This window comes from Lynx canadensis, chromosome D4 (assembly GCF_007474595.2).
Source record: "Lynx canadensis isolate LIC74 chromosome D4, mLynCan4.pri.v2, whole genome shotgun sequence".
In the NCBI taxonomy this organism is placed as follows: Eukaryota; Metazoa; Chordata; class Mammalia; order Carnivora; family Felidae; genus Lynx; species Lynx canadensis.
In genome coordinates this window covers 87,862,427-87,885,437 of record NC_044315.2, presented here as the reverse complement: position 1 = coordinate 87,885,437, position 23,011 = coordinate 87,862,427, and the positions used below count along the sequence as shown (strand labels likewise).

Sequence of the window (23,011 nt, the reverse complement as noted above, 5' to 3'; positions counted from 1 at the left end):
TGGGCAGGGCAGACTACGGGACAAGAGGTCAGCTGACCTACCCCATGGGGTGTGACCGCCGTGTCACCGCGAGGGCCATCGCCAGGAGGGACTGGTCACCTTCGTGCCCTCTGGGGGTCGGGGAGCGCTGTCCTACTTACTTGGGGGCTGACTGAGGGCCCCCGCAGCAGAAGTGACTCTGAACTTCCCTGGAGGGTGCGCCCCACAGAAAGAGTGGTACGGGGCCAGGCGGAAGGGGCCCGGGCTTCCCGCAGGCTCCCTTACAAGTGACGTCATTGGCTGGTGGCACATGTGTCCTCTGTGACCCTTATCGTCTGCAAAAAGGCGGGCGGACTTGGGTAAGGTCTTCTGGTGTCCTTGGCTATTGGGACCACTCCTCCGTCCCGGGGGGCCACCTGGGACCTCCGCTCTGCACCATGTCTGGGGCATTTGTCTCAGCCGCTCTATAGTCAAATGCCCAGGAAGGTCCCATACGTCCTGCAAGCCCCAGAGATAAGGAATTGAATTTCTAGCACCTGCCTCACACACTGTCAGCTCAGCCCAGGAATCCACGGTCACCTACCCTGCCCCCCACCATAGGGCAGAGGGGATACTCCCTGCCCAGAGGGGATACTCCCTGCCCAGACAGGGAAGGGATCCCGCCCAGTGTCACACAGCAGGGCTTTCCCCCAGATGCCTGGGTGTCCACGGGGTCCAGGGCCGGTCTCTGATTTCCTCCCCCACTCCCCAGCCCCGGGGCTCTGCAGGGTGATGGAGAGCTTCGTGCAGAAGAAGGCTGGGACATGAGGGCATCTGGTCCTGCCGTGGCTGCTGGTCCGAGCATGGCCCAGGGCCGTCCCCACGACGGCTGCAGGCCAGAGCAGGGCCCCAGAAGGCCATCCCTCAATTACTTTGCTGCCCTCGTCCGCCCGCCCTCCCTCAACCTTTTTGGGGCTTAAAAAAAAAATTTTTTTTTTTATTTCTTAAAGACAAAAGCTTTTTGGTTTTAATACACAAAATAAATGCAGTCCTTGTGGGGTTCCTGCTCTACCTCTGGCCCAACCCCCCCCAAAGGTCACGGGCCAAAGTCTCCCACGGCTGTAGACGGGGGCCTGAGCCAGGCTTCCGGGATCTCAGCAGCCTCTTGGGCGCGGGAGTCCAGACTGGAGAGAGGGCCCAGGAGATCCGTGTCCCGGAGACAGGGGACGGGAGTCTCTGCCGTTGTGACACCAGGCGGGCAGCTGGGTCCTGGCGGGCCGACCATCAGTTCACCGTGGGCACCTGGCTGTGGTGCAGGCTGAACTCCTTGGCCTTGAGACGGAGGCTGGCGATGCTGTTGGCCATGTTGACTCCCGGGGTCGCGGGGCCTGAGCCTCCAGGGCTGTAGGGCGGCACCGTGCTGGGGGCGACAGAAGATACCAGGACATGGGGCTGTGGCTGACATGATGCCCGAAGCCGACCACTTCTGGCTGCCAGCCCTGGACCCCAGCCTCTGGTCCCCCCGCCTCCCTTCCTCGGTTTACGTTCCCGGGAAGCCCTCCCCGCCACGGGATGGGCATGACCGGGGCTGCAGAATTTGGGGAGGAGTCAGAAATGCCCGCAGACAGCACGGGGACACAGGTAGCTCCTGTGGATCTGTAGGCGTCCCTCCCTGGATCAGGAGAGCAGGTCCTGGGTCCCGTCCCCGCCCCCGCCCCCCCCCCCCCCCCCACCCAGCACCTGCACTGGGCCTGGTGCACAGCAGGATGGAGACTCGGTAAACCACCTCTTGGTGGCTCTTCCGCTCCGGGTAAGGACAGGGCAGGAGAGCTGGCCAGCACGGGATCACGAGGACTCTGACCCCACAAGCCGACCCGCCGGATCTTGCCTCCCACAAGACCAGGGCTCCAGCAGAGTGACTCACACGGACTAAGGGACAGGTGTCACCCCCTGGAGTTGTGGGCACAGAAAAACGACTCCCTGGCACCCCTTCCCTCTTCCTTCCTGCCCTGCCGCCTTTTTCCAGCTTTGACCAGGACAAAACTGCCCCAGAACGTGGCTCTGGACCCCAGCCAGGTCCCTGGGACAGGGGAGCCGTGCCCTCAGCCCTCCCTGGCCTCCCAGGGAGATCGACACAGGGTGCTGGGGCTTTCTTGCCAACCCGGGAATCTTCCTCCAGGTTTTCAACTTCCTCAGGGTGGCCTGATGGGTCCTTCCCCGCCCCCTCCAGACAGGCCTCATCTTCTCGCCCCTACATTCATGCACAGTCACGCGCACAATCGCGCGTGCACATTTGGGCGCACGTGTTTGCACGCACAGACGCACGCACAACCATGTGCACATACCGACGTGGAAACGCGCGCGCGCACGTACTCGCGAAACACAGCCACACGCGTGCTCGTGGAACACCCACGCGCATACACTCATGAGCGCGCGCACACACGTGTCCCCACACGGAAGGCCCAGGCCTCAGGTGCGCCTGGGCACCATGCACAGCTGTCTTGAGATGCTCAAAGGAGCCCCGGGCCCTACGAGGCCGCACGGGTCGCCCAGGCTGCTCCCCCTCCGGCCAGAAGGGGTTCCTGCTCTCACCTGTAGGGGGACGAGGCCGTCCAGGAAAGATAATCGGGGCTCAGGGTGGCGGGCCGGGGAACCACGGGCTGCTCGATGGCGGCCTCCTGGCTGTAGGACTTGAGCAGCGAGGCGGAGCGGTTGGCCAGCATGGCCCTCTCGTTTCGGCGGAACTTGGCCCGGCGGTTCTGAAACCAGACCTGGGGGCGGGAAGGCGTGCTGAACGGGGCGCAGCAGGCCGCAAGGGGGGACCCCAAGTCCTTTGGGACGGCGGTGCGGGCCCGCTCTGCCACCAGCTCTGGACGGGCGGCCCCACGGAGCCTCAGCTTCCTCATCCGGAAGATGGGGATGCTAAGGCTGCTGGGTAAGCGTGTGCTGGAGAAAGGGATGCAAAAATGAGCACTTCACCGTGGTAAGGTTGCAACTAGAGAGGGGCACTTGGCTCAGAGCAGGGCTGAACACTGCAACACGGCGTTTATTCACCCAAACCTTCCACGCCGGGCACGGCTCCAAGCCCGCTTACAAACATATTGACCAGGGGCGCCCGGGGGGCTCCGTCGGTGGAGCGACGGACTTCGGCTCAGGTCATGATCTCGCGGTCCGTGAGTTCGAGGCCCGCGTCGGGCTCTGCACTGACGGCTCGGAGCCTGGAGCCTGCTTGGGATTCCGGGTCTCCCTCTCTCCCTGCCCCTCCCCCCGCTCATGCTCTGTCTCCGTCTCAGAAATAAATTAACATTTAAAAAAATTTTTTTCTAAAACTCCCAAATATATCAACTACTTTGGTTCTCATAAGAACCCCGGGAAATAGACCCACGCGATCCTCATTTTACAGGGAGGCACCAGAGAGGTTAGGTAACCTGCCCAAGGCCACACGGCTGGGAAGTGGCAGGGCTTGGACTCGAACCTCGGTGCTCCGGGCCTCTGACGCTCCCGCTCTTAATTACCGCCCCTGCGCAGCAGCAGCTGCGCCCCCCAGAGGGCGAGGGGGCTGCGCGCTCCCGCGGGCGCCCACGCGTGCGCGGCGCTCACCTGCACACGCGCCTCGCTGAGGTTGACGCGCCGCGCCAGCTCCTCGCGCACAAAGGCGTCGGGGTAGTGCGTGCGCTCGAACACGCGCTCCAGCGCCTGCAACTGGCTGCTGTTGAACGTGGTCCGGTTGCGCCGCTGCTTCTTCTTCCGCTTGGCGGCGCCGCCGCGCCCGGGGCTCGGACACTCACCTGGGGAGGGGTCGAGTGTCAGCAGGCGCAGCCCCGCCCCGCCCCGCCCCCGGAGGTGCCCAGGGGCTCCCGCCCCCCCCCCCCCCCACTGGCTCGGCAGCGCGCGCTGGGCCCTCCCCTTGTGTGTGTCTCCCTCAGCGGGTGGATGGAGGGTCCAGCCCCGAGAGCGGGAGCAGATCCCTTGAATTCTCTCCTTCACGCATCCCTTCATTCATCCATCCGTTCGTTCTTCAACACGGATTAACTGAGCAGCTAGTGTGTGACCGGCGCAGTGCTAGGGCCCACGGGGAATATAACAGTGAACAAAAGCAGTCAGATTCCACAGGAGGTGGAAATGAACCAGAGGGTGAATCCCAGCACAGGAGCCGACCAAGGGTCTGTGCTGGCCTCTGGTTCAGAACGGGCGGCTCAGGTAAGGGTGCCCAGCACAACCTTAGGGAACGCACGGGGTCAGCAACTCTTACCTTTTAGGTTCACCCTGTCTTTTGAGAGGACGGGTTGGGGGGCATTCAGCCACTACTGCCACATCGACGGGCAGAACTGTTGACTCTTCGTCCCCAAGAGCCCAGTTCATTGCCCGCTCCTCCAGGCAGCCCTCCGGATCACCCGGGTCCACGCGGGATCCCCTCCCGCGCTCACCGGCACCACCCGCGACACTGCCCAGTTCAGCCCTTCCTCACGTATCCGATTTTCTCATTAAAAACGTACATGATAATAACAAAGTAATGTCATTGCTGGTGGCGGGAACAGAGTCGAAAACCGGAAGGGGGTAAAAAAGTGACACAAAGTACCCTCCTCTCCCCACGCTTTACCAGATTACAAATGTGCATTTAAAAAACTTACCAGCATGAGACCGTGCTGAACACATTGGTGCTTCAACTTGCCTGTTTTTTACTTGATAATATTCCAGACATTCCATCTCGCATACAGCCAAACACAGCCCTCTTTATTTGGATTGTTTTGCCTACTCTATTTTCTCTCATGTTCCCTCCCTCCACGCGTAGGGACTTATTTTTTTTAGGTCCGTTTTTGCTTTTGCCGGAGCATCGCTCTTTGCAAATATAACAAAATATGTACAATATTTTTCCTATCAAAAAGTCGCCTACGACGTCCTGCCCCCCACCTCACCTCTTCCCCACTTAGCACCTATCTCAGGGATCCCTCCATCCAGAGCACAGAAATCATTCACATTCCCCTCCCCAGCCCCAAGGCCCTTGGCTGGGGGACCGTCCCCTGGTTTATCCTACCAGGGTCCTATGGATGGGCCTCTGGCGTGTTTCCAATCTTCCGCAACTGAAAGAGTGCCACGATGAATAAGCCCGTGAAGACATGATTTTCTATTTTTGCCAGTGCCTGTTTGGGATAGATTCCTAGAAGCGGGAATCGCCGGGCCAATAAAAAACAAAAAAACGCTAGATGTGGCCAGGTTCCCGCACCAGCCTTCCCACCAGCGGTGTAGGCGAAGGTCTGTTTTGCCCAGTTTGGACAACAGAACGTATTGCCGGCCTTTGGGAGTTCAGTCCACCACGCCTTGTGTCTTTGCTTTCCTCAGCGACACGTTCCCTTCATACATTCAGTGTTGTCTGCACAATGCCGGGTATTGGCTCTGCTGAGCATCTAGAACATTCCAGGCCCGGCAATGGCTACCACTCGGTCCCTGCTTTCAAATCAGATCCCACGTGAGCAGGGTTTATTGCCGCTGGGGCAATCCACTGATTGGACTTGAGGCTGAAGTGGTCCACGGGACTGGTAAATGATCGTGGGGGCAAAGGGGGCGTCTTCTCAGGCAGGACTCAGGGAATGCCCCGGGCACAGACGACCTTACAGCTGAGTTTGGACCAGAAGTTCCCATCTGAGGGCAGTTCTGCCTCCGGGGGGACATCTGACAGTGTCTGGAGATAGTTTTGATTGTGAGGACCGGGGGCGGGAGGTGCCACGGGGATTGAATGGGTGGAGGCCGGGGGCTGTCGCCAAATACCCTTCAGGACGAGAACAGGCCCCCACAGCGAAGAATCTTCTCGTGCACCATGCCCACGGCCCTGGCTCAGCGGGATGTTCAGGAGACACAGGCTGGGGAGCGACGGGGAACGCGAGTGGTCCCAAGGGAGCCGCTGCGTCCCCTGGCCTGGCTCCAGCCTTCTCCCCCCCCCCCCCCCCAGAAAACAGAAAAGTGGAGGAGAATGCCTGGTGCCTATGACCGTGTCTCTGCCCCACATCCCTGTCCCCTGGAGCGGGAGGAAATCTAAACCCAAACGACGAGGGCCCGTGAGCTGAAAACGGGGGGGGGGGGTGATCAACAGCCCCGAAAGCGGGGACAGAAGCTTCTGGAACACCAGCCAACCCAGAGACGACTTCCGTCCCCCTTCAGGCAACGCCGATTGGGCACACACCCAACGCAGGAGGCATTTCGGCCAAAAAAGGAGACTTTTTCGAGAAGTTTCCGAGCAATCCCAAACGGAGGGTGTCTAAATGAAAACCATTCTTCAGCTTCTGCCCCGCCAAGTGGGCGTCGGAAGAGACTGGGCTCTTTCGCCGCCGGTTTAAACCGAGTAGTGACTTGGAGCCGGAACCCTCACGCAAAGGCATTTGTCGCCAGGTCCCCGACAACCTGCCACACCAGCCCCAGCGGGGCTCCTCGCCGGTCTGGGGTCCGCTCTCTCCGGGGTCACAGCAAGGCCGCTCCGACGGGGGCCGCTCAGCCAAAGCTGGTTTGGGGCCACGGAGGGTGCCAAGCGGGCCACCCGCTCCCTAACCCCCACCCTGGGAGGTGTGACCCCATTTCACACACAGGGAAACTGAGGCCAAGGCTGCACCTCTGGGTTGGAATTCATGTTTGTCAGAGGCTCAGCCGGCCCCGGGGCTGTAGGCTCGGCCTCTCCTCCCTCACCCGCCTTGCTCCCAAGGAAGGTGACGCAGGGGTCTGTCACAATCTCAGTCCTGGCTCTAGGAGGCCTAAGTGCGGAAATGCCCTTGGGTCTCCATCCCAGACTGTGGGAAGTACGTCCCTCGGCCCCGCTTTTGTTCCGAAGGAAGACGACACCTCTGGAAGCGGCAAGGGACAACCAACAGCGTGCCCAGAGTCACATAAAGCTCCTAAGAGGAGCAGAGCTTAATTCCGTGCCGAGAGCATAGTAATTGCTCAATAAATGGCGGCTGCCCTTAGCATTGTCGCTTACGAGGAAGCCAAGGGTCTTTCTCCCCGGCCCGTGGGTCTCCTCGACCCAGCCCGCACTAGAAAGACGGGTCTGCAGTCCCTGCTGGGGACTGAGAGGCTGAGAGGCTCGAACCCACCGGCTGGCCTCTGCTTCCCAGCGGATGTGCTGGATATTTGTTACCCTAAGTCCCTGAGTCACCGCCTGAGAAATGTATTGCGGTGGGCGTGTGTCCCCCTGGGGGCTCCACGCTGGGACTCTGAAGCATTTGGAAAAGAAATAAATACTCACTAAAGCCTCAGGCCAGCGATGGCCGGCCCCGCCCCCCCCCCCTTTCCAAGTCGGGCTAGTCCCCAAGTTTCCTTTTGTTCGGTAAAAGTCCTGCTTTTCTCTGGGGTTGAAAAAGAAAGCCTGAAACCGCCTCTCTCTCTCTAGGGGGAGAGAGAGAAAGGTATTCAGATGGGGGAGGCCCGCCGCCCACGCTCCCTCTCCCTTAAAACCGAATTACTTCGTCCCCCGGTTACATTACAATAAAAAAAAAAAAAAAAAGAATGACTTGTGCACAGTTTTCTGCCATTAAATTATTTCACACGTACCATTTATTTGGCTGACTGCGGGCCAAAGACATTTAAAAACTCCGCTCTCAGCCAGATAATCGCGTGGTCCTGGCTTCTCTCCCCTGCACCCATGGTTTTTCTTATTCCGTGTAATTTAAGGGTCTAAATAGTCTGGAGGGAATTAACTGCAAATTCTTCCTAAGACAAATAAACCCAGCCTCTTCGTTTCTGCCTTCCTCAAGCTGTTGAGAGACACCCTCTGTTTGTTTTTGCTTCAAATAGTCAGTTTGTGCCTGACCCCGGGGCCGCGGCGAGCTCCAACCCAAATAAATAACTTTTATTAATTAGCATTTATTCTGACCAGAAAAGCAGCCCCTCTCCTCGCCGCCCCCCCCCCCAATGTGATCTCTGCCAACACGTTCGCAAAAATAAACAACGGGTCCCCAGGACCTTGATGTGGATTTAACAAATTAACACCGGCCCTTGGTCAAAGGAGCTCCAAGCTGCAGAAATATTTACAGCCGGGAAAGTCTGAGGAAGACTGGAGAAAAGAAGGTGGAGGGCCCGGAGGGGCCTGCAAAAGCTTCGGGCCCACCCCCCAGGTCTCCTGGAAGGGACGAGGGTTCCTCTGAAAGACCCCTGGTTCTGCCTTGTCGGGGCTCAGACGGGAACTCTGGAATCTGTCCTTAGCTGTCTCCTGGGCCAAGAGGGGGACACCCGAAGGGAAATGTCTCACCTCTTCAGGTGAGACGTGAGAGGCCTACAGCCCCGTGGCTGAGGGGGAATGATCTCCAGCAGAGTGGCCAGGGCAAATCTGTTAGCGACTCCCAGCCTCTGGAATCTCCCGGAAAACTGGGTACAACAGAAATGACCTCATTAACCCTCCTATGGGCCTTACACGAGGGCTCCTAGCCCACGATTCTACAGATGAGGCACCTGAGGCTCACACGGGACAGCAACACATCAAAGCCGTAAGACTCGTCAAGGCCGGAGCTGGGATTTGAACCTGCCGATGGGCACCAGGCCCAGGTTCTTAAACACCTTGGCGCGGCGGGGGGACCGGCCCTAAGAGGCCCGCACCCTCGTTCCTCCCGCAGCGGGATTCTGAGAATCTCTCCGTGGGCTTAGGGTGAACCAGGAGGAGGGACACGGAAGGCAGCAGCTGGAGAAGCGCAGGAGAGAAGGGTGCGCGGGCCGCCCAGCCTGGGAGACAGGGCCAGAGGGGAGCATGGCACCCAGTCAGGCCAACGTTCGAAGGAAGAAAGGAAGCAAAGACGGGAGGGGGGAGGAGGGAGAAAGGAGAAGAAACATGGTCCCTGGAGCCTTCTGGAGAAGGGCTTCCCTAGGCGGCCGGCCCCACTCCAGCCAGGATCCCAAGCGAGGAACCTTAAGAGCTGGTTTCATGTCCGGCCAAGCTGGCGTTGGTCCCGGACACTGAGGGACCAGGCCTAAGACGCAGGGGAGGGGCTCGGGTCCTCGGGTGAGATCACACAGGCAGACTTTCCAGCATCACCTCCCCGGAGGCCCCCAACAGCCTCAAGAGGGGCGGGCAGGGCTGTCTCTGTCCTACAGAGAAGGCAGAGGGAGGCCCAGAGAGGGGCCAGGACCCACCCGGGGTCACACAGCAAGGAAAGCCCACCCCCGCGGCCCTTTCTCTTCTCGATACATCCCTGGTAGCCAGTCGTCTGGGATAATGGAGAGAGGAGGTAGCCCGGCCCCCAGCCCAGGGCTGGGCAAATCCAGTGATGAGCACAACAGAAGGACAGAGGCTTTCTCTTGAGGGCCTTTCTGGCTCTATCCAGTGGATGGGGCCACCCAGGCCACCCTGGTGGGCAGAGCCAGGGCCTGGACCTCAGGAGGACTGGTGGTACTCACATTGGACGTGCCCACCCCTCACTGTGGACCCCTTCTGCATACCATTCCTGGGCTTTCCATCGCCCCCCTCTGTCCCTCCCTGACTTTTACCTGCAGCAGCAGAATGCCCCCTCCTCCAGGAAGCCCTCCCAGACCCCTGTCATAGCTGTGCCACACTGTAGAGTAGACGTGGGGTCATTCGTCCAGCAGGGACTGGAACTTACTGGGTTTTGTCTCTCTGGAACCCATCACAGGACCTAGCTCAGGGTAAACTCTTCACAAATATCTTTTTGAGTGCTGGGTGAACGCGTGAATGGAAAACCTGGGACTGTCACGCCCATACTCCCCTCACAGCCCCCAGGCCAGTGACCGGTGGGGCTACAAGGGGGCCTAAGCAGGCTTCGGCCGACCCCGGAGTCTAGAGGAGGCTGGGGGAGGCTCCCACGTGTCCCCTAGAAACTTCAGCAGAGCCCTGGAGGCAGCTGCCACACATTAGGGTCTCTCTAGGCTCTGGAGCCTCTCCTTCACATGCACAAAGGTCTTGGGGTGCTGCATACATTTCCACACGATGACTGGACCCCCTCCCCACCCCAAGAAACCCAGTGCACCAATGGAATCTACCCTACAAGACCACATGAGCTCCTCCCCACCTCAGGGCCTTTGCACATGCTTTTCCCTCTGCACTCCTTCTGCCTCATGCTTACCCAGTTTTTAGTCTAAACCTAAATTCCCTGCCCTGAAAGGCTTTCCAAGCCCCCAGGTCAGGCCAGATCTCCTTGCCACAGGCTCCTGGGCTGTCTCCCTCTCCTGAACGTCTGCAATGAAGTTGTTCTTCTGTTCCGGTTCTCCACTTCGTGCTTGTCTCTTCCCTTTAGCTCAGCTCTAGGAGGTAGGGACTGTGTGCGCCTTGTCACTGCTATATCCCCAGGACCGGGCAAGAAGTTTGGTCTCAAAAAAGATTTCTCAATATAAAGGAAGGAAGGCCTCCCTCCAGAAAACAATGGGAAGTCCAAGCATCCAAACCCAGTTCCCCCTGCCCTTCAAAAGGCCAGACAATGGTTACTAAGATGGGACAACTCAAAGCACAAGCCAGTAAAGAAAGGAAGATAAATCAGACTTCATAAAGATTAAAACTTTGGTGGACCCCGTCAAGAAAGTGAAAAAGGGGGTCGGGGCGCCTGGGCGGCTCGGTCAGTTGAGCGTCCAACTTCAGCTTAGTCATGATCTCACATCCGTGGGTTCGAGCCCCGCGTTGGGCTCTGTGCTGACGGCTCGGAGCCTGCCTGGGATGCTCTCTCTCTCCCTCTACTCTGCCCCTCCCCCGCCCTCTCTCTCAAAATAAGTAAACATTAAGGAAAAAAAAAAAGACAGTAAAAAAGACAACCCAGAGAACGTGGAAAATATCCACAAATCGCATATTCGGTAAGGGAATTTAGAAAATATGAAGAACGCTTTCAACACGACAATAAAAAGGCAAACCATCCCATTAAAAATGAGCAAAAGGTCCGCATCGGCGTTTTCCCAAAGGAGGTATGTGAATGGCCAACAAGCATGTGAAAAAGTGCTTGTCCTGAGTCATCAAGAAAATGCAACGCGCAACCACAAGGAGATGCCGCTTCACACCCAGTATGACGGCTAGAATCAGAAGGCAGATAATAACAAGTGCCGACAAGAATTTGGAGACACTGGACCCCCCCCCCCCCCCCGTGCACCGCTGGCGGGAAAGTCCAATGGTGCAGCCGCTCTGGAAGAGTCTGGCAGGTCCTCCAAATGTGAAATTCCGAGTTACCATCTGACCCAGCAGTTTCACTGGTAGGTATCTACCCCGGGGGGGGGGGGGGGTGGAAATGAAACCTACGTCCACACCACGATACTCCAAACAGCCCGAACTTGGAGACAATCCAAACGCCCGGCCAACTGATGACTGGGTAAACAGAATGTAGTCTGTCCACACAATGGAATGTTTTTTGACCGTAAAAAGGAACGAGGTGCTGATTCATGCTCTGATGTGGGCGAGCCTTTAAAAACGTTATTTATGTTTAAAAATACCGTGCTACGTAAAAGCAGCCCGTGCCATCCAGGAAGGGCCGCATAATGAAGGATTCCGAGGACGAGAAACGTCCAGAACAAGCAAAACCTAGAGAGACAGAATGTCCGTCGGCGGCTGCTAGGGCCTGGGTGGGGTGGGGTGGGGTGGGGGATGGACGGTGATGACCGAGGGGTGCGGGGTTTCAGCTCTAAAATCTTGGTGATGGTTGCACAAGTGAACATATTAAAACTCACTGGCGTGCACACTTTAAGGGGATGAATTGTATGGCCCGTGCAGTATATCTCAATAAAGTCGGTCTATAAAAAGAAGTACACAGGAAAGGGTGGGGGCAGAACGTCTCCATGGGAGAGGGGACATGTGGGGCTGCCACCCCTGGGGGAAGCCAGGGGCCAGATACAGATCAGGCCAAAGCCTCTTCTCAGGCCCAGGAGCCTTTTGAGAAATGGCGTCACTGGGCCCAAGGGGGGAGCAGAGACAAAGCTACTGGGCAGAGAATATCTACGTCCTATTCTCAGGCACAGAAAAGGGCCAGGGGGTCAAGGCCAGCTACAGCTGGCCATCTCAAAGGCTCTGGGTTTCCCGAGCCTCCTCCTGTGTCCCGCACGGAGGCCTCTGGCTTTAGCAGCCCAAGAGCCAAGGGTTCAAACTTGACATCGGCGGTCGGCCCAGCCTCCTCCGCTCCCCACACCCCAAAACCACCTCCAGAAAGTGGGAGCACAGGAGGGAAGGGAGTCGGGGAGTCATTCAGGAGGAAGAGGAGCAGGCCCCCCTCCCCCCCGGCTCATAAGTTGGTCAGAGAAGGAGGGCAGTGTCTGTCCCGTCTGGTTTTAATCTGAGGTTGGTGGCCCAATGCCAAATTTATTGTCAGACCTACATTTTAATAAGGGGTTGGTATTTGGAGGCAAGCTGCCCTCGTTAACCACTTCCAGACCGGGGTGACGTTGCCACTCAGGGGCCAGCGTGGGGTCCTGCCTCCCAGTTAGGAGCCTGGGGAGGGGGGGCCTCGCAAAGCCGGCCCCCGGCACCTGCTGGGAACCGCGGTGAGCACTGATGGTCAGGGAGAGAGACGTTCGGAGAGCTCGGTTCCGAAGGAAACCCGCAAACAGCTCTGGGGGCCTCAAGCCTGGTACTCTCGTCTTCTCGAGGGCTCAGACCTGAAGGGCCCTCACAGCTCCTCTGTCAAAGCCCCTTATTTTTGTAGATGCGGAAATGGCGACAAGGAGGGGGGCGCCGGCTTGGCCAAACGCTCCCAGCGAGGCACTGGGGTCCCACGTTCTGCCCCCTGAGGCGAGGTGCGATCCCTGAGGACACACGTGTGCCTCCCCCCTGCTCCCCGCGTCCCCGGCTTACCCCTGACCCAGCCATGGGGCACGCTTGGGGACAGTGGGGGAGGGGCAACCCGCAGCCCACCCAGAGAGCAAATGACTGCCTCCCTCTGCCCCCCAGCATCTGAGAATGGGGAAAACTCCCCTCTCCCTCGCTTCGGGGCCCTCAGTTTCACCATCTGTGCGCTGGGGTGAGAGGAGTTACCATCGCCCCCCTGTCCCCGATGGAACAGTCCGGGGCTCCCCTGAGAGCTTGACACAGACAACCGTTGTCCCCGCTCTGACTTTATTCCCCCAAGGGAAACCTAGGCCCTGGCTCACTGGTCCTCCCCCCCCCCCCCCCGTTTCGACTGTGAACCCCCGGAGGAATCTGAGGAATTCTACGGGTCCTTCCCAGAAAAACACAGGTGCACACAAAATTCTGCCTGGAACCTCGTTCGGGTGATTCACGGACTCGGAGAATCCGGTCCGCAGACCCCACCCTGTAAAGTCAGCGCGACGGAAAGCCAAGTCTCTTTTGCCCCAGAAGGACCCGCCCCCTCCGCCCCCTGTTCCATCTCGGGGTCCCCACCGGTCGCCCCCTCCCACCCCAAGGGAGCAGGCAAGACCGAGGCCGTGCCCATTAGCCCCTCTCCCGAGGCCGAGGCCGGCGGGACCTCGCGGAGCCCTGGCTCTGGGTCCACGCCGCGCTCCCAGAGAGGGTAACCTTTAAAGCACCGCCAGAGGGTTTTTATGACCCGCTGGTGAGTTCCAGGGCCTTCTGGAAAATGTGTCTGAGGCTCAGCTCAGAGGAGCTCCAAGGCTGTCTTGACTGTTAGGCTGCTCTCGTCACTGCAGCTGGGCCTGGGGTGGAGGAAAGGACCCTGCAACCAGGTTAGGGATGCATTGGGGGGGGGGGGGGGGAAGGGAAGGGAAGGGAAGGGAAAGGGCAAGGGGGGAAGGGAGGGGAAGGAGTGAGAGGGGAGGGGGGGGAAGGAAAAGAAAGAAAGGAAGGAAGGGGGAGGGGGAGGGGAGGGGAGGGGGAGGGGAAGGAGGGAGGGAGGGAGGGGAAGGACAAGAAAGAAAGGGGGGGGGGGGGCGGGGAGGAAGGAGGGGAGGGGGGAGGGAGGGGAGGCGGAGAGAGGGGAGGGGAAGGAAAAGAAAAGGCAAGGAAGGGGAGGGGGAGGGAGGGGAAGGGAGGGGAGGGAAGGGAGAGGAGAGGGGAGGGGAAGGAAAAGAAAAGAAGGAAAGGGGGGGAAGGGAGGGGAAGGGAGGGGAGGGGAGGGGAAGGAGAGGAGAGAGGGGAGGGGAAGGAAAAGAAGAAGGAAAAGGAAAGGGGGAGGGGGAGGGAAGGGAGGGGTCTTTTCTTTCTTTTCTTTTCTTTTCCTTCTCTTCTCTTCTCTCTTTTCTTTTCCTTCCCCTCCCCTCCCCTCCCTTCCCTTCCCTTCCCTTTTTCTGTTTGGCCTCCATTTACTAAACTTGATTACGTACCTGGCCCTGGATTATAGAGCCCTGCCTTCAGAAACGTGGAAGGCACCGGTATTAAGCCTTGTTCTCAGTGGGGGATGGGGAGGTTCAGAGAGGGGAAGTCACCGACCAGGGTCACCCAGCCAGGCTACGAGGCAAGCAATTTATGCCTAGTCTGTCCGTCCAGTCCCCAAGTCCCCAAAGTGGTTGCTCCCTGGAGGAAAGCGGCTCTGGTTAACCCTTTCGGGACCAGGGTGAAGTTGCTGCTAAGGGCCCAGTATGGTTTCCTCTGTCCCAGTTTATTTTATTTTATTTTATTTTATTTTATTTAACATTTTATTTATTTTTGAGACAGGGAGAGACAGAGCATGAACGGGGGAGGGTCAGAGAGAGGGAGACACAGAATCCAAAGCAGGCTCCAGGCTCCGAGCTGTCAGCACAGAGCCCGACGCGGGGCTCGAACTCCCGGACCGCGAGACCACGACCTGAGCCGAAGTCGGACGCTCAACCGACTGAGCCACCCAGGCGCTCCCGCTGGGACTTTGCGGCAAAGTCTCTCCCACCCACAAGTGTGGCAACCGCGGGCTTCAGGGCCGCAAACTGGGAATGGCGAGGCACGACACGAAAAGCAGCGATGGGCGCTCTGGCTCTGCCCCGTCCCATGCGGTAGCCGCTAGCTACCCGCAGCCGTCTCCGTTCACATCGATTCAAGTGAAATAACAACATAAATCCCGTTCCGCAGTCACCACGTTTTCAAGGGCTCAACGGCCACAAGTGGGACGGCACAGATAGGGAACATTTCCATCATTACGGAAAGTTGTATCAGCGGGAGCTGCTCTGGTATTCCAATTTTTCTTCTTCTTCTTTTTTTTAATGGAGAGGGAACAAACCACAACAAAGACCAGCCCTGAAGGACCTTTGAAAGAAGAAAAATCACCCCTCGATCCCACCATGCCAGCCTATCGGCTTAGTTTTTTGCGGACTTTTTGGCCCGCGTCCACACGTATCCAGCTTGCACCTGACTCCACTTAACAGTGTGCATGAATAACATTTTCTTTTTTGGACGAGGCATTGGTGAAAAGGCCAGGATTAAGATCAGACATGTGCAGCAGAGACAAACATGTACGGTTGCACAGGCTGTGCACTGCACGACTCCAAGGGCACCATCCCCATAGACTACAGTGTACCTGGTGCCCCCTATAGTTGTGCAGTGGACAACCCGCTAGACCGCACTCTGCTTTCTGGAAATAGCTGCATTCAAGTTCTGGCTCCACCTCGCACCAGCTACGGGAGCTCTGTGGACACGTGGCTTCACCTCCCGGAGTCTGGTTGCCTCACTGTAAACGGAGGCAGCGGTACCTGACGTGCTCGGACAACGCCCCTGGCACCTCGGAAGTGCCCAAGTCACTTAGCTATTATGTCGGCGACGATGACCACCTCACGATTTTAGGGGGCGGATTCCCCAAGATTCACTCCCTTTTGCTGTGAGCCGCACAGACCAGGGCTCAGCACGTGTTGGTTGATGTTCATTTAAGCTCCGCCCTCTTCGTCAAGCTCACTGTGAGCGGCTGCATCATTTCACCTGGGGGGGGGGTCCTAAGACCACCTCACTAGTCATTCCCCTCTTGTTGGACAGCTATGTTCTGCCCGATTTTCCTCTGTCGTCAACCGCCGCGGAAATGGCTCGCGTCTTTGTCCTCCCGCTGGATTTCCAAACTCCACCCACTTCAGCGGAAGTTCTTACAACCTCTCTTCCAGAACCTTCTGGGCTCTCTCCTGCCAGAACAGGTTCCCCACAAGAGTATTGAAGCTGATGCACCCAGCACGATGGTTACAAGCTGGACTCTGGAATCGGCCTGCCCGCCCCCTCCCGCCGGGGGTTCAAATCCTAGCTTCACTGCTCAGGACCCTGAGTAAGTTACAACCTTTCTGTACTTCGGTGCTCCCGTCGAGAAAACGGAGATAGCCACATATCCCTTACGCGGATTGAATGAGTTCACATTTATGCAATTCTGAAAACAGCGTCTGGGACCTAGTACATGCTACGTCACATCAGCCAAGAGTATATCGTGTGGGGTCAGATGGGTCTCAGTTAGAGTCCCAGACTGGCCATCTAGTGGCTGGGCGACCTCTGGGCGAGTTACTTAACCTCTCTGAACCTCACGTTTGCATCTGTGTTGTGGAGACCTTGGCTACTGACAGGTCTTGGCGCACTGAAGTCTCACTCCCAAACACTCCTAAAGGCCACCTTTGCCCCAGGGCTGGTGCCCCGCCCCCCCCAACAGAGGCTTCCCCGAATGTGCCCCCAAAAGTCTGTCCTTCACGGACGCTTCCACAGAAGCTGGGCTGCTTCCAGCAGGAAGCCCTCCCAGTCCCAGCCTGGACTTGCCTCTTTATGCTCAGCGCCTGGCACGTAGTAGGTGCTCAATAAATACTGGATGAATAACTATATGAATGACGGATTGCAAGAACGAATGGATGGATGGATGGGTGGAATTGCGGGCCGAAGGGGAGGTAATCCCAATTCTCTGGCCACCCCGATCCGTGAAGACTTTTATGCACTATAGATCGGGGTGAAGTGTACGAGCTTTCCCACTCTCCTGACCCTCCCATCTGAAGAAACGAATGTATTTATTGTTTCTCTAAATTTGGGGGCCAGAGCCTGATCCAGTGGGCCTGGGTGTCCTCACGAGTGATGTGTCTCAACGGGCCGGCGGTGGCGAGAACGGGAGCCTCCTCTGCAGCGGGGCGAAACGGCCAGCCGGTCGGCCACCCGCGTCTCGCCCTCTCCACGCCATCCCGAGCCCCTGGGGATGGCCCAGCAGGTACAGGAGCCCTCACCCCACAGGCACCTGCTTCCGGGGTCTGGTGTTTATGGGGCGGATGTTTCCTTCCCCCCACTCAGCGTCCCAGCTCCCCACTTCTAGGAGCCTGGGAGGCCAGGAGCAAGCACTCCTCCCACGTATCTTCAAAGGTTTTCTGTGCAACACTCTTCCCACGAGTCCGGGAAGGACTGCAAACCGAGGGGACCACCCCAAACCCCAAGGCCCTGGGTGACGCCCGCCTCCTCCGCAGCCAGACCTGGGCCGGCCCAGACCGACAGCGCCACCCTGTCCCGTGCTTCCTCTCTGCTCTCCACGAGGCCTCCATCTAGGGGGACCAGGGTGCCTCCTGGCCACCCCCGCCCCCATCTTCCTAACTTCCCCTGCTGGGAGTGGTCTTCTGCGGGGGGCCCAGTCCCTTGCTCACCACAGCACCCCAGAGGGGGCCCGGGGAAGGAAGGAGGGGGTCCGGAAGGGCAGGGCACCCCAAGCCGCCGGGGGAGGCTGAAGCCCGTCCTGCGGTCGATGCCGATTTGTTGCCAAGCGGGGACAGGCCTCGCTGAAACCCTTGCCTTTACCCCGGCGGACGAAAAGCCCCCTCGCGCATCCATGCGCTTCCAAGCGGCCAACCCCCACGTTTCCTTCGCCCCGTTTCCTGCTCCCCTCCCCCCCACGCTGGCATGTCTCAGTGTGGCCCAAACTCCTCATCTTAGGGGAAGCTCTGACTCAGAACTTGAAAAATCTTACGCACTGACTTGAGAAAACAAACTTGGGGGGCGGCCGGGAAGAGTCCCCGGTCCTTGGGGGGAGGGGGTGGGGCTCTCCAAGAGGCCATCCTTCCCTCCTGGGGATGAGGCCAGCGGGCTGGGCGGACCCCAACCGGGGAAGCCCCGCGCCCCGGGGGTCGCTTTCCCCGCCGGGCGGGGCGCACCGGCGCTCGGCTGGCGGGTGGAGGGCTGGGGTCGCTTTTACGCACACGCGGGGCCGGGGTCGACCCCGAACCCCGCGGGGCGGGGGTGGGGGTGGGGGGGAGGGGGTGGTGCCCGGCCCGGCGCGCCAGCCGCCGCCCGCCCCGCCCGGCCATGTGCGCGCCAGCCCGTGCGTGCGAGCGCGCCGCGCCGGTGGCGGCCAGAGCGGCGCCGCGGCACATCTGGTTCCAGGCGAGCCCCTGGCGCCTGCCTCGCCGCAGACCCGCGGCCCAGACACACAGACGTTAATAGATCGGCGCGCCCAGCCCCGCGCGGCCCGCGCCCGCCGCCGCCAAGCCGCTCAGCGGGAGTGCGAGGCGGCCGCCCGCGCGGGAGGGCGGGCGCGCAGGGGTGGGCGCGGGGCGCGCGGGGGCCGGCGCGCCCGCCCTCCCCCTCCCTCCCTCCCTCCGGCTCCGACACCTCCCTCCCACCCCCGCCCCCCAGCCTCCGCTCCGTCCCCGGCTTGGAACCGGGACTGCCCTTTTCCCATCCCGGGAAACCGAGTTCACGGAGGCCTCCGCCAGCCGGTGACCGGCGCTGCCCTCTTGCCCCCGCGCGCACGGCCGGGCCAAGCGCGGGGGTTCGGCGCCGCGAGGGCGCATCTCCGCGCAGCGTGACCCTCTGCGAAGACGCCGCTACCATCGCCCGTCCATTTCACAGTTGGGAAACTGAGGCTGGAGCGGCCGGTCGCACCAAGGTTACCCATCGAGAAGGCACCCCAGCTGGCCTCCCACTGGGGCGCAGGACTCCGCCCCCCCCCCAGGCGGCTCGGCATCAGTTTTGCCGCCTCCTCAACTCGTCACGCGCACACCCGGAACCCAAGGTCACTGCAAGTCTGCGGAGGCAACAGCGGCCTTTACCTGGGGCGCCCACACCCCCTTTCTCGGAGGAGAGCCTGTCCTCAGCTGCAACCCCTGAGGCTTCGGCAGAGGTCCTCCGACCCGAACACCTGGAGGCGGTGAGGCTTCCGGGGGGGGGACAGCTCAGCAATGTGGGTGGATTCTTTCTCTCGGCAAGGAAGGTTCCAAGCCGACTCCTCATTCCGAAATGCTCCCGAAATCAACCCTGCAGCCCAGGGGTGCGCTTCAGGCCCACTCCGGCTCCTCCGGAGGAAGCCGCCCCGCTTTGGAAGCGCCTTTTTTTATTATTCGAGGGTAGACGGCATGTCCATGTCGTGTTTTGCCTTTAAAAGGAAGCTGTGAGCCCCCCCCCCCCAGTGGCTCAGTCGGTGTAGCCTCCCACTTCGGCTCAGGTCATGATCTCACAGTTCGTGAATTCGAGCGTCGCATGGGGCTCTGTGCGGACAGCTCGGAGCCTGGAGCCTGCTTCGGATTCTGTGTGTCCTTCTCTCTCTGTTCCTCCCCCACTCGTGCTCTGTTTCTCTCTCTCTCTCTCTCTCTCTCTCTCTCTCTCTCAAAAATGAATAAATATTAAAATGAAACATAAAAAGGAAGCTACGATCTTTAAAGGATCTCCATCTGAGCGGGTTAAAGTGGGTCGGCCAGTGGAAGCGGGTTTCCCTCTCTTTAGACATACGCATACACACACATATGCGTGCGCACACACACACACACACACACACACACACACACACACATATGCATATACACTACGGCCTTTAGCCCCTAGAGGTAAGCACGTGTGCTTGCAAATTGCAAGTAATTTGTTGGCTCCAGGTTAAATTTTAGCATTTCCCCCCCTCGCAGGGGACTTTATAAGAAAACGGACCCACATCAAAGTGCCACGTTCGCCCTTAAAACTAGGAGAAGAGCATTTTTTTTCCCCCGGAGCTGCTTACACCACGGGGGAGTTCTGTTCAGAACTTTCCCATTAATACCCTCTGAATTCACTTGGGGGGCTTGTTAACGTGGGCCATCAGAAACTCTGGGTTTGAGAACAAAACCACACTTTTAAAAAGTTCCCGGCCCGAAGGCTGATAGGCTCTGCGACGGCCTTGGCGAATGCACCCAGGCGTCCAAAGCCCGTCTAGTTTTACTCTCCAGCCAAAGCCCCACGTTAAAGTTCTGGGCTGGGGGGGCCCCATCCCCCAGCCTCGCCACCCAGAACGGGGTGCCGGGAGAAGGCAGCCTGGTGCGGGAAGGGGAGGCTCCTGCAAACTGGGGGCTCCTAACCCAGCTCCTAGCCCTTATTCCCCCCTCCCAGAGTAAGATATCCCCCCCCGCCCAACGGTAAGGCACGCCGAGTGGGCCTGGGGGCCACTGAAGGCCAGGGACTAACAGACAGGGGTTCCGGGTGTAAAAAGCAAACCAAAGAAGCGACCTGGCCGAGTAGAGCCTGGAGCAAATGACAGTGAATTTGGAGGGAGGGATTCTACAAAGCGGCTGCCACTCCCTAAAGGTGGTTTCTTTCTCCTGGTACTAAAGCTTGCGACAGTTTCTGGTCACAGGGGTCTGTGACCAGACCTTCCATCTGGTGGCCTCCCCCCCACCCCCTTCCTTAGCCAGAAGCCTCTGGACAGGATGCCGACCGCAGGTGCCCAGGGTGGGTGGCTGGGGAGGGGAGGGGCGCTGAACGTCCCAAGCCAGAGGCCCGGCCCAGCTCTGAGGCCTTTGCTTGACCGCCGGGGCCGCGTGCCGACACCGGACGAGTTCGCGTGACCCCGAAAGGGGCTCCCGCGGCCACCCTCCACGGAGACCCCTGTGTGCCGGGCCCCCTGCACCCGTGACTTCCCAGAGTCCCCACATCTGCAACCCCGGGAACCAGATAAAGGCATAGGATCTGAGAGGACGAACGGCGTCTCCAAGGTCACACAGCCGGTTAGCGTGGGACTAATCAGGCACGCGACCCCGACGCGCCTTCCCACACCACTTCCAATCGCCTGGTACAGCTGTTTGGGACACTGTGTTAAGGAAGATCCTGAGGGGCCCTGGTTGTTTGCCATGGGCTCAGGAAGGGGGGTCTGATAAGAAGGCGAGCATCTGTCAATCCTGAGCCTGGCTGCAACGTCCTTGTCGTACAGAAGCAGAAGACAGAGACCAGGAAGGAGGCACCGTGTGCTCAGGGGCGCGGGAGAGTTCCAGACAAAGGCAGAGAGGGGGGCGTGGGTTTTGCTCCCCTCTGGGGGCTCTTTGCACCTCAAGGGTTGTGTCACATGGGCCATCATCTCACTGCCCCTTGGCCCCTGACACACTCATCTGTGACACGGCTCACAGAGGTGCATTTGAAGAGACGTATGTTCGGTTCTGCCTCCTTAAGGAAATAAATGAGCAGCTATCTGGCATCTCCAGGAGGCAAGCCCTTGTCCAGGGCCCCAGTGGCGGCAAGAAAAGTCATCCGACCGCCTTTGACGTATTTAAAATAGGGATGGGGTGCCTGGGTGGCTCAGTCGGTGAAGCACCCGACTCTTGATTTCAGCTCAGGGCTTGAACTCACGAACCGTGAGATCTCACGGTTCGTGAGTTCAAGCCCCGCATCGGGCTCTTCACCGACAGCGTGGAGCCTGCTTGGGATTCTCCTCTCCCTCTCTCTCTCTGCCCCTCCCTCGCTCACATTCTTCCTCTCTCTCTTCCTCAAAAATAAATACACACTAAAAAAATAAATTAATTAAAAAAAAAATAAAACAGGGACAATATTCTGCCCACTGCACGGGAATATCACGTTGCTAGTAATGTGGGCAAGCCAAGTTTCACCTCGAGAGAACAATTATTTTTAAGACCGTACCATGAAAAAAGTTTTTTACAAAATTATATTGTAACCAACCCAAGTTTTTTATTTTTTATTTTTTAATGCTTATTTATTTTTGAGGGAGGGAGAGAGAGAGAGAGAGAGAGAGAGAGAGAACATGAGTGGGGGAGGGGCAAAGAAAAGACACAGAATCCCAAGCAGGCTCCAGGCTCTGAGCTGTCAGCACAGAACCCAACGTGGGGCTCGAACTCATGGACTTTGAGATCATAACCTGAGCCGAAGTCGGATGCTTAACCGGCTGAGCCACCCGGGCGCCCCTAAACAACCCAGGTTTACCCTCGTTCATGGCTGGTGGGCATACAAAATGGTGCAGCCACTTTGGAAGCCAGTTGGTCAGGTTTTTTTACGAAACTAAGCCTACTCTTAACCATGTGACCCAGCAATCGCGCTTCTTGGTATTTACCCAAAGGAGTTGAAAACCCACGTCCACACCAAAAGCCGCACGTGGACGCTCACGGCAGCTCTATTCATAGCTACCAAAACTTGGAAGGTGAGCGGATGAACCGTGGTCCATCCAGACAACAGGATATTATTCGGCTTTAAAAGAAATGAGCTATCAAGCCAGGAAAAGAAATGAAGAACTTTAAAAAAAATTTTTTTTTTTTAATTTTTTTTTTCAACGTTTATTTATTTTTGGGACAGAGAGAGACAGAGCATGAACGGGCGAGGGGCAGAGAGAGAGGGAGACACAGAATCGGAAACAGGCTCCAGGCTCTGAGCCGTCAGCCCAGAGCCTGACGCGGGGCTCGAACTCACGGAACGCGAGATCGTGACCTGGCTGAAGTCGGACGCTTAACCGACTGCGCCACCCAGGTGCCCCCCCCAAAAAATTTTTTTAATGTTTATTTTTGAGACAGAGAGAGACAGAGTGTGAGCATCGGAAGGGCAGAGAGAGAGGAAGACGCAGAATCCGAAGCAGACTCCAGGCTCTGAGACATCAGCACAGAGCCCGACGCGGGGCTCGCACTCACGAACTGGGGCTCGAACTGCGAGATCGTGACCCGAGCTGAAGTCGGACGCTTAACCGACTGAGCCACCCAGGTGCCCCAGGAAATGAAGGAACTTTAAATGCATCCTACTAAGTGAAAGAAGTCAATCTGAAAAGGCCACACCCTGTATGATTCCAACCGTATGACATTCTGGAAAAGGCAAAACTATGCAAACAAGAAAAAGGGGTGGGCATCTGGGGGAGGGATAAACAGGTAGAATACGGTATTTTTTAGGGCAGCGAAACCATTCCGTAGGATACTGTAGTGGTGGGTATCTGTCATTATCCATTTGTCCAAACCCTATGGACGGGGTGCCAATGATGTGCCAATGTGCGTTCCTGAACTGCGACAGACAAACGGAGGAGGTTGACAGTGGGGCCGACCGTGTGGGAGGGGT

The 23,011-nt window shown here is 58.4% G+C and overlaps 1 protein-coding gene across 1 annotated transcript in view; it reads right to left on the bottom strand.

Annotated features, from left to right (window-relative positions):
- Nucleotides 1-957: 957 nt before the first annotated feature.
- PRRX2 (paired related homeobox 2) overlaps nt 958-23,011 on the bottom strand; it is a 41,650-nt gene continuing 19,596 nt past the window's right edge. The window contains exons 2-4 of the mRNA XM_030294242.1: nt 3,559-3,746; nt 2,551-2,729; nt 958-1,378 (exon numbers count right to left, since the gene is read on the bottom strand). Of these exons, the coding sequence (XP_030150102.1) occupies nt 1,243-1,378; nt 2,551-2,729; nt 3,559-3,746 (503 nt within the window). The 3' untranslated portion in view covers nt 958-1,242. The remainder of the gene's footprint in view (nt 1,379-2,550; nt 2,730-3,558; nt 3,747-23,011) is intronic.